The sequence below is a fragment of the Colletotrichum gloeosporioides genome (assembly GCF_011800055.1).
Source record: "Colletotrichum gloeosporioides strain Lc1 chromosome Unknown consensus_48, whole genome shotgun sequence".
NCBI lineage: Eukaryota > Fungi > Ascomycota > Sordariomycetes > Glomerellales > Glomerellaceae > Colletotrichum > Colletotrichum gloeosporioides.
The window spans coordinates 761,219-773,758 of NW_025544693.1; the positions used below are offsets into that span (position 1 = coordinate 761,219).

At 56.9% G+C, this 12,540-nt stretch overlaps 3 protein-coding genes across 3 annotated transcripts; 2 read left to right on the top strand and 1 right to left on the bottom strand.

Annotated features, from left to right (window-relative positions):
- Window positions 1–1,699: 1,699 nt before the first annotated feature.
- On the top strand, window positions 1,700–3,485 carry GCG54_00004189 (Protein FMP42; the record flags this gene model as incomplete). Its single annotated transcript, XM_045404243.1, has 2 exons — window positions 1,700–1,952; window positions 1,999–3,485. The coding sequence occupies 2 exons, from the start codon at window positions 1,700–1,702 to the stop codon at window positions 3,483–3,485; spliced, it is 1,740 nt and encodes a 579-aa protein (XP_045264078.1).
- A 224-nt stretch (window positions 3,486–3,709) lies between these two features.
- GCG54_00004190 (Histone deacetylase phd1) lies at window positions 3,710–7,292 on the bottom strand (the record flags this gene model as incomplete). Its single annotated transcript, XM_045404244.1, has 4 exons — window positions 3,710–4,180; window positions 4,241–4,477; window positions 4,539–4,776; window positions 5,815–7,292. 4 exons carry the CDS (start codon window positions 7,290–7,292, stop codon window positions 3,710–3,712), a joined length of 2,424 nt encoding a protein of 807 aa, XP_045264079.1.
- Window positions 7,293–9,031: 1,739 nt separating this feature from the next.
- On the top strand, window positions 9,032–10,381 carry GCG54_00004191 (Inhibitor of growth protein 3; the record flags this gene model as incomplete). The annotated part of the gene is made up of 1 exon (XM_045404245.1): window positions 9,032–10,381. One exon carries the CDS (start codon window positions 9,032–9,034, stop codon window positions 10,379–10,381), a length of 1,350 nt encoding a protein of 449 aa, XP_045264080.1.
- Between the last annotated feature and the right edge of the window lie 2,159 nt (window positions 10,382–12,540).

The window sequence follows — 12,540 nt, forward strand, 5'->3', positions numbered from 1 at the left end:
ATTGCTCACGATCGACCTAGCCTTTGTTGCGCGTCTTGCATCGAAGCAGCGAGTGAGGCGCCGTTTCGGGCCGATACGTGAGGTTGAAATCTCGGAGCTGTAGGTCGGACGTCGCCGGTCAGCCGCCGCCGCAACTCGCCGACGCCGGCCGACCCACATCAGAACCCGGCCATCGCCAGGCCTAGAGCAGTAAGGCAGCAGGTAAGCCCGCCCCCCGGATCTGGGCCGAAGTCGCAACCAGGCGCCTGTCTGAGAAGATGGAGTGGTTCAGAGTTTTCAGCCGTCGTTTTCGGGCAACGCTCAAGTAGTACCAAAGCCCTAAGGTAATGGTCACGGGTAAGGCTGCGCTCGTTGGCGGCGCCGAATGACTTCAATACTCGATGGCATTATGTAAAACGGTTTTTTTTTTTACCAGCCTTTCGGCATGGCTTGACGGATCAGATTCAGCCGCTTTGGGTACAAGCGGCATCTAGAAATGCGGGAGCCAATGAGTTGAGTAGAATCGGTAGCCACTGATGCCGCTGGCTGCGCGCCCGGTGGAGAATCCGCTCCGGAAGGCATGGGTGTCGCCTTCCACACTGCAAGCCCACCATCTTGCCGCCGTTGGTTTGCCCCGTCCACTTACCTGTATGTCCAGCAGGGAACGACGCCGGTACACAAGGAACAATTCGAATTTTTCTCCTTCTCCCTGATGTCCCAGCCGGACCGGCAGGCCATCGGCGAACGGCGCCTGTGTTGGCAGCTGGGCACGGGTTGGGCATCTAATTCATCTGTTCTCCAGCAAGACAATGGATCTCCAAATCTCCAAATCGTCAAGCCACAGCCGAGCCGGCCGGGCCCATGCGGACCGTCTTGTGTTGGAGACCACATGACGAAGTGATCCATCTTCCATTCATCCATGCGCGTGTTCGTCATCCCAAGCGGTTGTTTGGACGTGACAATCCCCCTCAACACAGCCCGCACAAGGGGAGCAGCGCTGGGCAGGCCAAGCGCAGCGTCTGATCAAGTCCAGGCTAAACAGAGCGGGAGCAAGGGCCATGCAATAGGTGCAAGTGAGGGGAAAGCAACACCAGAAACGCGGGCAGCAATGCATCTGGATTCGCTGATGACGCCTTGGGTAGTTCAGCTTACACCTTGCCATTGGCAAATCTATTTCTCTGCTGCCATTGTCCACCTCAGTCTTCTTCCACCTTTTCATTCCCTTGGCCCCAGTTGAATTTCTCCAAGCATGCATTGCATTGCATCGCATTGCAGTAGCTCTCGCAAGGATTTTAACCATCGGCCCCCACCCTTCCGGAGCTTCTCGTCGTTGCCACCTGACTGCTCTCCTCCTCCGAGAAACCTTTTCCTCTTCACGCGTAACGTCGAATTTTTCTCCCCTGGCCGACCGGCAACCTACTTATTTCTTCAGTAACCTCTCCCCCTTCCTCGCCTGGTCCCACGATCGTGTTCCACCTTGTGCCACCTAGACAGCGGAATCCCTGTTTCACCCCGCATCTTTAGCCCGACAGTTCGCAAGACAGCTCAGCCACGATAAACCTAGTTGCCGTCAGTGACACAGCGGCAGCCTACCGGCTTCTGGTCGCATTCCAGATATAGGCGCCGTTCACGAAGAGCGCCTCACACGGACAGTCGAGGCTCGCTGGGAATTCTTCATCGTCTTGAAAGCTTTTGCTTTCCGGGCGCAGCAATCGTCGCCATGTCGCTGAACCGCGTGGCCTCCGTCGAGACATTCCAATTCCTTCCCCCAGGCCAGAGGTCGAGGCGAGGTAGCGATGCCTCCAGTGTACGGGCCGGCAGGCTGAGCTTCAACCCTCTGCCCGACGAGTGGGATCCTGCCGCAGCCAAGCCCGACACCGTTCACGCTGTTGGAGCTTTTGAGGTTCCACAATGGAAGAGAATCCGTGAGTTCCGCACCTTGCTCGCTTACATGCGCACCCAGCCGACGACAGGTAACACTTGTCTCTTGGAAGAAGCAGCCGCTGACCGCCCGCACAGTCCAAGTTGCCATTTCTGTTGTCTACTGTCTGTTTGCCGCCGGTGTCGCCTTTGGCTTCGCAGCGCTGAAGCCGGTCCTCAAGCGTGAAGGTGCTTACAGCGACATCTGCTCCGCCGATGATCCCAGCGCGTCCCCGGACGACACCTGCGTCGAGATCCATCTTAACCTGATGTTCACGGTGGCAGCTGTCGGTACCAACGTTGCTGCCCTACCAGTCGGCGCCATCCTCGACCATTTCGGCCCCAGAGTATGCGGCATCATTGGCAGCATGTTTCTGATTCTGGGCTCTCTTCTGATGGCATACGCCAAGCGGCTGCCTTTCGACGCTTTCCTGATCGGATACCTATCGCTTGCGCTTGGAGGCCCGTTTACGTACATTTCATCCTTCCAGCTCTCCAATGCTTTCCCCAGGCACTCGGGCCTCATCCTCGCCCTTTTGACGGGCGCCTTTGACGCTTCGAGCGCCCTGTTCCTAGTGTATCGCTTGATCTTCCAAGCAACCGACGGCACATTCGGCCATGACAAGTTCTTCATGGTGTACCTGATTGTGCCGGTGTTGATCATCGTTTTCCAGCTCACGCTTATGCCGAAGCAGTCGTACAAGACGGTTGGAGAATTGGTTGAACAACAAGAGGAGGCTGCGGCGGCCAGCGATGCCGACCCGAGCCCGTACGATGACCAGGTCGACGAGACCACGGCCCTGCTCCGCGAGGAGCGCCGCCAGCACCGCGACTCCGTCGTGGCTGACATTGAGCAACTCATCGGCGCCCAGAAGGCGGGCAAGCAGCCGCGCCACGAGGCGAAGAAGAACGAGATTTCGGGAGTCTGGGGCGTAATGCACAACCGGACGGCTCTGAGGCAGATTTCGTCTCCCTGGTTCATCCTCATCTGCCTGTTCACCGTCATCCAGATGCTCCGTATCAACTACTTCGTGGCCACCATCAGGTCACAGTACGAGGTCATTTTTGGAGACCACGACAAGGCCGTCCAAATCAACGACTTTTTCGACATTGCCCTGCCTGTTGGAGGCATCTTGTCTATCCCGTTTATCGGGGTGCTCCTTGACCACACGAGCACCGTCACAGTGCTCTCTGCCCTCGTGACCATTGCCACAACCATTGGCGTTTTGGGCGTCATCAACAACGTCTGGGCGGCATACATCCAGATCTGCCTCTTTGTGCTTTACCGCCCGTTCTACTACACTGCGGTATCGGACTACACCGCCAAGGTCTTTGGCTTCGAGACGTTTGGCACCGTGTACGGCACCATCATCTGCCTTTCCGGCCTGTTCAACTTCTTCCAGTCAGGCCTGGATGTCCTGTTCCACGAGACGTTCGGAGGAGATCCCGTTCCTGTCAATGTCATTTTGCTCTCGGCCGGCTTTGCCGTTGGTATCATGATGGTTGGATACGTTGCTCTTAGGGCGAGGGGGCTGAAGCGGAAAATGCTGGAACAGGAAGCCGAATCGGCGGTTGACTACAGCTGATGATAGGGCTCATGACGTATGGTTTCTGTGAAATATCGTTTGCTTCATTTGCGCTTTTGTATCATCGCATGGCCTGTAGGTGTCGAGGAAATTTGTCAACATATGAAGAGTTGTCTCGTATGTTCTTTCGTGTGCGAGAAAAGTAGGTACAGAAATTAAATCATGATTTAGTCATCCTCATTCGTCAAGCCTTGGTCCGCCTCAGCCATTGATGCTGTTCCATCCTATCCATCAAAAGTGGGTGTCTCGAAACGACCACCCGTCGTGCCCAAGCCGCAAAACTGTCCCCAGCCGTCAACCTGCTCGCTTGCGTGCTTGATAACCTCGCTGAACCCTTCGTTGCCGTTCTTGTTGACGCAGAAGTAATTATAGTCGACCTGGCTGATGGAGACACCGTTCCTGACGCTGAGCGGGTACTCGATCTGAAACACGGGATGGCCGGCGGCGATGACGGGCTGGAACTCGGAGCAGAAAGGCTCGACCTCGTCAGAGGTGCGGGTGCCCAGGCACGTCTCGAGGACGGCAAAGTCGACGGTGGAAACCAGGTCCGGGGCGATTTCGGGGGCGTTCTTTTGGCCAATCATGAGGGCTCGGCCTTCCTGCGTGGTGAGGGAGTGGGCGTGGGATGCCAGAGCCTTGAGGTACGAGGTGTAGTCGGAAGCCTTGAGGTTGAAACCTGTGGGGTCCTCGTCGTCCTTTTTTATGTCTGGTTAGATATGGTGCTCTCTCCACATGGGCAACATTTCAGTGCTTACCTGAGCCCAAGCATCAATGTTGTCGGGATCGACACCGTCGCAACCGAGGCTTGCGGCCAAGTCGAGACGCGCCTTCATCACGTCGACGACCTTGCTGTTCCTAATGTCGAGGTACCTCTCATCCAGGTAACCCTCGAGGGGCTTCTGGATAGCTTCGTCCGGAAACTCGGCGATATCGTTGTCCCAGTCCTGGACTGCACCGCCGTTGAAATAGCAGATGACAATCTTCCCGGCAGCCTGCGATTATGATTAGTCAATATGTTCCCTTTGGGGTGAGCTCGAAGGGAAGAGTGTTCACCTTGAGAGTGGGAATCATGTCCCGGTAGGTATCGGCATGCTGCAGGTCAATATCCCATACATCGGCGTTGGCGGGCACGATGTCGGCGGTGCTGTCGTGCTTGATGGGTTCGTGGAGGATGATCTGGAACGACACGCCGGGCTTCCACTTGCTCCAGTCAACTGCGCGGCGACTGAGACCGGCTGACGGCGTGGCGAGGCCGAGGATACCGGCCGGCGCCAGAGCCAGGAGGGAGAGTCTGGAGAGAACCATCTTGTCGTGGAGGGAATAAGACTGATAATTTGGCGTACCGGCCAATGTTGGGAGTTGGGATGTGCCGTCAGTTAATATATGCAATTGGAGTGGATGGGTCAAATCAGGCAGAAGAGTAACATGCCCCCTGAGACAATAAACGAGTTGACGATTCTGGTCAGACCGCGCCACAGAATCCTTCGCCGTCACAGTCTTGGGTCCTTGGCCGGGCGGGATACTCAAATGTCTCTCAATGCGACCGCTCAAAGGTAAAGCAACAGGCTCGTCAGCATACAGCCATGCTTTTCTTGCCAATGTGCCATCTGATATGTGCCATGAGGGCGGGCATGCCGTGCGGCTCGAGGGTGCGGCGATGTCACTCCAAGCATGGACTAAGCCGCATGTAGGTCATCGTATCCGGGGGAGTAAGAAATGGGCTACGACCAGGATCCGTCCCGAACAAAATTTCTCCTGTCCAACTCAATATCGGTGCCCCGTTGCAGGCCCATCGCATGACGGAGCTGGGATTAAGCTTAAGTGCTCATTGAGAGGTGCGGTGTGATTGGGCAATTCCTGCGTCTCCGCGTTCAACTTTGGCTGGAGATGGGGCGGCAGCTGGACTTGTTTTCCGATCGTGTTCGGCGGTGGATGCGTCGCTCTAGGCAGCCAAATAAGATCGAATGAGACGCCGGCTTTTGGCACGTTACACCGCAAAAGTGCTCACACCCCTTGCGTTGGCCGTAACGTAATAAATCGAATTCCGAAGCACAATTATTGCTCAACACCGCGCCTTATGCAGTCGATGTGGAATCGCTCTCCGCAGGTATTGCACGTGTTGTTGGAGATTTTCGGTGTCGCAAAGCCCACAAATGGATGTGGTTGGGCTAGAGAGGCAAAAAGAAAAAGACGGTCATTTCGAACAGAATGGTATATTTCGTTGCGAGAGACAACTCTTTACGGTATCATGAAACGCCCCCAACGCCGTCATGGGCTACGCGAAGTTCCAATGACCTCAAGCATAGCCCTGCCTGTGGTTGTTTAATACTCCATGGCTGAACCAACGGCCTCTTCGCGTGCTTTTCTGATGCTGTCGTTCTCGGCCTCCCTTTCCTCCTTGAGCTTTTCCTCGACGTCTTCCCTAAGACCGCCCAGATCGGGCGGGATAACCTGATACTGCACGCTCGGAGCTGCCTGGACAAACCTCAGCTGCTCCGTCACATGCTGAACGAGGTCGTTCAGTCGCTTTTGCGGGTTGCGGTTCGCGCGCGGCTCGCCCAAGATTTGCTCGAGGGTCGGGAAAAGCTCCTCATATCTGAACTGCTCTCTCCAAGGAGCGTGCGTCGGAATGATGGGATCGATCTTGTCCTGGCAGTTGATGGCGATACTCGTCTCAAAGGCCCACGCGCGAGCCACGTTTCTTGGCGTGTATCCGCCACCTCCAAAGAGGATCATGGGTACGTTGAACTTTTTGCAGAACTCGACGCAGGCGCCGTGTCCTTGCACCTGCAGGTTGAAGCGACCCAGACGATCACCGGCGAGAGAGTCGGCACCGCATTGCAGGGCGATAGCGCTTGGTCGGAACTTTTCCATGCATTGACCGATAACATTCTCAAAGAGCCACTTGTACTGCTCATCTGTGATTCCATCGTTGAGGGGCACATTGATGGCATGGTGGGCACCTGGGTTGTGCTCATTCTTCGGCCCGTTGTCATCCAGACCGCCGGTGCCGGGGAAGAAGTTGAGAGGGTCGTATTTGTGAAACGAGACCGTCATGACACGGTCGGTGGAGTAGAAAGCCTCCTCGACGCCGTCTCCGTGGTGAACGTCAATGTCAATATAGAGAACGCGGGGATAGCAGCGTAGCAGCTGCAGGATGGCAAGGACGATGTCATTGATGTAACAGAAGCCAGACGCCTCGGCTTTCTTTGCATGGTGAAGACCGCCTCCCCAGGACACGGCAATGTCAGACTGCTGGGCGCAAATCTTTCGCGCGGCATCGAGGGAGCCGCCTGCTGACATGGAGCAGTAGTCGTATAGACCCTCGAAGAGGGGACAGTCGGAGCCGCCGAGGTTGAACTTGAGATCGGGGTTGGCGTTATCAACATCCCGCGGGACAGGCTCAGGAAGGACGGTGCCCAGAAAGTCCAGATAGTCGTCGGAGTGGAAATCGTTAAGCTCTTCATAAGTGGCGGCGCGGGCAATGTAGTTGTCCATGGCGAAGGACATGCCGTAGGAGTAGATGAGACTTTTTGATAGGGTGAGGCGCCAGGGCTTCATGGGATGGGTCTGCCCAAAGTGATGCTTCTCCATCTCGGGGTTGCAGTGGAAGGAGACGGTGTATCCTTTGGGGCGGGTGATGCCCGATTCGAGAGCGGTGCGCTTGCATTTGTTAAGATACCTGGCTTCATCGAGCTCGCTAGCCTTGCCCAGAGGTGTGTACTCCTCGACAATGTCGTCTTTGTCGGCCCGATGGGGAAGATAATTAGGCTTCGGTGCACGAAATCTGTAGGCGTTTGCGTCCATGATGAAGGCGAAGGTGACGGCTGTACCGCCGAGGCTCCCGAGATTGGGCCCTGGTGCTGGCTGTGATGCTTTGCAATGTTCAAGACTGACAAATTGACAATGTGGCAAGGTTGCGCGTGGGAGATCCGGGTAAGATCTTGTCTGAGACGTGCGTGATTCTTGGAGAAAACGCGTGTGTTGAAAAAGCTAGACTATCATTCCGTGGTGTCGTTGTTGTTTTGCGATGCGAATGGGAGATTTCGTCGAAAGGCTCGATGAGTGAAGGTTCCATTGGATGAGATATGACAGGCGTCTGGGACGGAGCCGCTACTGGCCACTAAGGCAGCTCGAGCCCAGGGCACCAAGCTGGTGTGGCGTGGTTGAAGACACTCTACCCAGAGTGGCTAGCTGCTTTTGGGCACCAGCCTCGGTGTGGCTCAAACTTGAGGTTTCTGGTTCCTTCCGGATGCCCGAGGTGCAAAAGATGCATGCACCTTTGGAGCCTGTCCAGAGTTTTCCTCTCATGATTTTTGCATGCCACATGACAGTACCTAGAAGTAGAGTACGCAGCCTGCTGTGTGTACGCAGTATTTGCATAGGAAGACGACTCAGCAAAAATAGGATGCAGGCTCTTGCCCACTTGATGAGGTACGTGCCTTCAAAGGCACCGCCGACCCGCTTAAAACATGCATTGCCCAATGGAACATGTCCACAGGCTCCGTGCCAAAGCCCAAAGGTGTGGCAGTCGGAGGCTAAAACTCCCGTCTCCGCCAGTCTCGTCCCGTCTCAGCTTACTGGCTCAATGCCCTGGACTGGAGGAACGAGTTCGCAAACTTGCCCGCCACCAAACCCAACGCGACACGCACCTGCCGATTTCCCTCACAGAAACCCAGAGCTGCCACCGCACCGCACCGCACCACACACCCGCAACTGGAACCACAAACGTGATTCCAGCCTCTTCCAACCCCACCCTCGCGCGTCGAAAAAAAATTCACGTCGCTTTCCCGGCAGGGACGTATTATTTAATAAAAACATTCCGGGATCACAGGCAGGGCCCGACCGTCGCCGCGACTCGCCTCGCTCCGCCTTGCCTCTGCCTTGCCTTGCCTTGCGTGTGATCTGGATTTGGTCTGGAGCCTCCGTCGACTGCCCGTCGGTCCAACCTCAACCAGGTGAGCCAAGCCAGTCATTAAGCACTCCGTTGTCGTCGACGCTCCTGGCAGCGCGATTCTTGCTATCGTCCCTCCCTTCACACTGTCTTCAACTGCGGTATACTGAGATCACGCACATCGTGATCGCGGCCCGTAGTTTGTGGTTCGTCGACTGTGGCCCTGAACCTCCGCCGGTCAGCCCACACGACGGTCCCCGATCTGCTGCCGCGCCATCACCGGCATACTGCGTGCCACTATTCCCACTTGCCTACCTTACTGTTGGGCCTTTGCTCTACTTCTACTCCGCACCTGCCCTGCCTATCTATCTTATCTCCTTTCTTCCTTCTTCTGATGGCCTTGGGTCACGACGGTCTCACCACTCTTTACCTTCCTTCAGTCGTTGCCCTCCACATTGCCTGCTTCCGGCCGTCCTAATACTCGCCGCTGCCTCGCTTGGCGAGCACCTCCACTGCGCGCTCATCCCACCACCTGCCGCCGCCCTTCCCTGCGCCCTTGTCTAAGCACATCATCGCCGCCTCCGCCGTTTTGTTGCCTCGCTCTGTTGCCTACGTCAGCTTCTGCATACTTAGAGCGCATCGTTGACTCAAGATGCCTAGAGACGACCTGTCCATCGACTTCGTCAAGAGGATGCCGGCAGCCGAGGCTCTCGACCCGGCCATCATCCTCGACGATTGGATCAACCGCGTCCAGAACCTCCCCGAAGAGATCCGGTTCTTGCAAGATGAAATCGCCGACAAGGACCGGCAGTACGGCGACTGCGTCAAGTTGATCGAGGACCGCGATGGGAAGATACAGAAATGGATCAAGGCGAACGGGAGCCACGAGACGAACCCTCGCGAGGACGGCATGAGGACACAGATGCGCGAGAACTATATGCGCGCCGACCAGCTGGCCACCGAGAAGATCGCCCTGACCCAGAAGTTGCAGCTCATCATGGACAAGCATCTGCGGAACCTGGACCAGCACATCAAGATGCTCTACGACCGAAGCGAGCCTGGGTTCACCGATCCAGACGAGTGTCCGTCGCTGCTACGCCCAAGCGCGGCAAACCATTCAGCTCCGTCCACCCGGGCCGTCAACCCGGCGAGCCACCTTGCCGGCGCCATTACCGCGACCCCGTTGAACCCGATTGTCAACTCGTCGAGCCCCGCTACCGTGCGAGTCGGCAACCCGCAGGTTCGCAACACAATATCGCAGCAACATGCCTCCTCAGCACCCGCGACACCGGCTGCCGCCAGCATGATAATGAACCGCCAGGCAAGAGAAAGCTCGGCAGGGCCAGGAAGCGGCGCGCCTAAGAGGGGCCCGCGGTCCAACTCCGGACTGGGCAGCTTGCCGGCGACCTCGAGCGGGCTGGCGAGGCATTCCTCGCTCGGCCCGGGCACTCCGAAAGGAGCCACGAACCCGGGCCCCGGCGGTGCTGTGCGGGCTGGTAGCGCCGGGCCGCGGTCGTCATCAACCAAGGCTGCCAGCGTGTCTGGCATCAGGAAAGGAACACCTGGCGCCGCAAACCGCAAAAAGGGCAGCATTGCCAATGGCAACAAGTCGTCGTTGTCCCGCGTGAAGAAGGCAGGGAGCCGCAACTCTCCGGCGTCGACAGCAGACAGCGAGTTGTCGGATGCCGAGAGTGGTAGTGGCGATGACGGCGACCGTAGCAGGGCAGACCGGGCAAGCGGTACACCAGCGCGTGACGGCAAAGACGGGGACGGGGACGACAGCATGCTCGACGCCGAAGATGACGAGGCCGGCGACGACAAAAAGTACTGCACGTGTCAAAATGTCAGCTTTGGCGACATGGTGGCGTGCGACAATGAGGATTGCCCTTATGAGTGGTTCCACTGGTCATGCGTCGGCCTTAAGAGCGAGCCTAATGGGACATGGTTCTGCCCCGTGTGCTCGGAGAATATGGAGAAGGAAAAGCTGCAGAAGAAGAAATGAGACTGGCTGCGTCGGGCAAGGCTGCAGCTCGAGTGTGATTATACCCCTGGGAGGCCGAACTGAGAGGGCGTCGGCCGGTGGTGGATGGCTATTCGGCGTTATGGTACGGATACATGCATGTTTTTTGACGATTGAGCCACGAAGCAGCCTAGCGAAACAGCGAGAAATATACGATAAGCAAAAAAAAAACAAAAACAATTACCCCATTCATCTTCGTCTAGACCCTGGAACTTCAGCCCAACCACAAGGGCGGTCCCTTGGCCGTGTGTACACAAGCTCGAAGCAGGACGGCTGGGCTGCCCCCACGTGGGACGCATGAGGGAGCCTCATTTGATGGTGGTCTGTTGACAACCATACTGCATAGGTCACCTTAAGAGGTGCGAATTTGGGGGTTCAGGTGCAGCATAAACTATTTTCGTTGCTTTTCCAGGGGGGGCTTTCGATGACATTTCGCCAATTGTGTTTCGTTTCCTTTGCCCACCCCTGCACCGGGAAAATTGAGGTCGACCTGAAGCAGATTGCCAGTTGCCCCATTCGAGGGTTCAGCAGGTGGACAGACAAGTCGAGGCCCGTTGGGGAGACCAGGAGAGACGGCCATTATTGACAATGGCGTCGAAAGAGCAAATTACACTATGGAACACTTCTGGACGGGCGGCGGCAGGGGTCCAGCGTGGTGGTGGTCGCACCGGTACGAATAGCGTTTGCGTTGGACGGACGGCGGTGGGCTTGGCTCCCGGGGCTGAACTGGTGGGCAAAAACCAAGATCGGAGGTGATCCAAGCCCGGTGCTGGCCGGCGAAGCCCGGTGCTACCTTGTTCCCCTGGCCTTCGAGCCGAGCCAGATGGAACGATCGTGTTCGAAGCTGGAGCTGCAGAGGTTGTATTCCTTGCCTTGGACTGGCTCCAAAGGCCCCAAAGTTCCCCCACCACGCAGCAATATGTAATCAAACTCCCGACCAGACGGGACCAGACGGGATGGATTTCACCGGGGACCCGTCGACTCTCCTGGCTGGGAGCCGACCCAAACGAGACCAAGTGGGAATTGGCCCGCCCGGGGCGCAGATGCCGGTACTCAGGGGGCGGCGGTTCACAGCGGTAACTTACAAGAAACCTGTTACCTGTCACGTTGTCCCGTATATCGGGGATCGCGAAGCGCGAGCGTTCGGGAAACATTCCGAAGAGGCCCGGTGGGATCTGGGCAGGCCATTGCCATTGGAAGACAACTCGTTGCCGCCGATCTCGATGGTGTTAGCAGAGGTGGTGGTTGCAGCCATCTCATGGCGTTGAGAAGACGGCAAGATTGCACACGCAGTTTCAGCCGCTGGTTGAGCCTTTTTTCACGCGATCAATTTAGCGAAGTCGGAAAGTTCAGGGTGGTGGCGAGATTTTATGGGCGATGGGCGTGTTGTCGTTGGCGAGTCCGACGTACGGGCGGGCGGTCAACGCAGCCAACCTTCTTTCAGGTGCGACGAAGGCGCACCGAAAGCATAGATGTCCGGACGGTTTGCTGCTTGCAGATGTGAAATGGCGGTGCACTCCGGGCGAGTGGATCTGGAAGGTCGGGGGGCACGCGCAAAGGCGCGGTGAAGTCGAATAGAGTCGTAAGTGCTCAGAGGTAAAGTAGGTGAGAGACTGGGTACCAGGCTAAATGTTCATTCTGCGGCGAGTGTTCTGTTCGACAGCTCATCTCACAGGCGGCGGGGATGGTGGGTGGTGGGGGTTGTGGTACTTCAGGATCCCAATCATGATCAGCTTAGCGGAGAGTCAATGTAGCGTGAAGACTGCCCGGCTCCGCAGACGATGGAGATTGGTACCTTTTTTAGTGTACTGTACGCATGGCTGTTCGGTGGTGCCTAGTGAGCGGTTGTTTGTCTAAAGGTCTTGGACGGCTCCCGCAGCCGCGATGCGTCGGGGAGGGGGGGATCAGAGAGCTGTCCCTGCATGATGTTGTTGTTGGTTGCTGGAGAGAGGTTCGAGGAAGCTTCATGTCGTGGTCGAGACACAGAAATGTGCTTAGACTTTTTTGCATGGCATGGCATGGCATCCGAATGTCTCGCCCCGAGTTGAAGCTGCCCTTGCCGCATTGAGCAGGGGAGGTCGTTCTGCGGTCCAAGTTGAGTTGAGAGGTGACATGACACTTTTGACGTGCGGCAAACATCC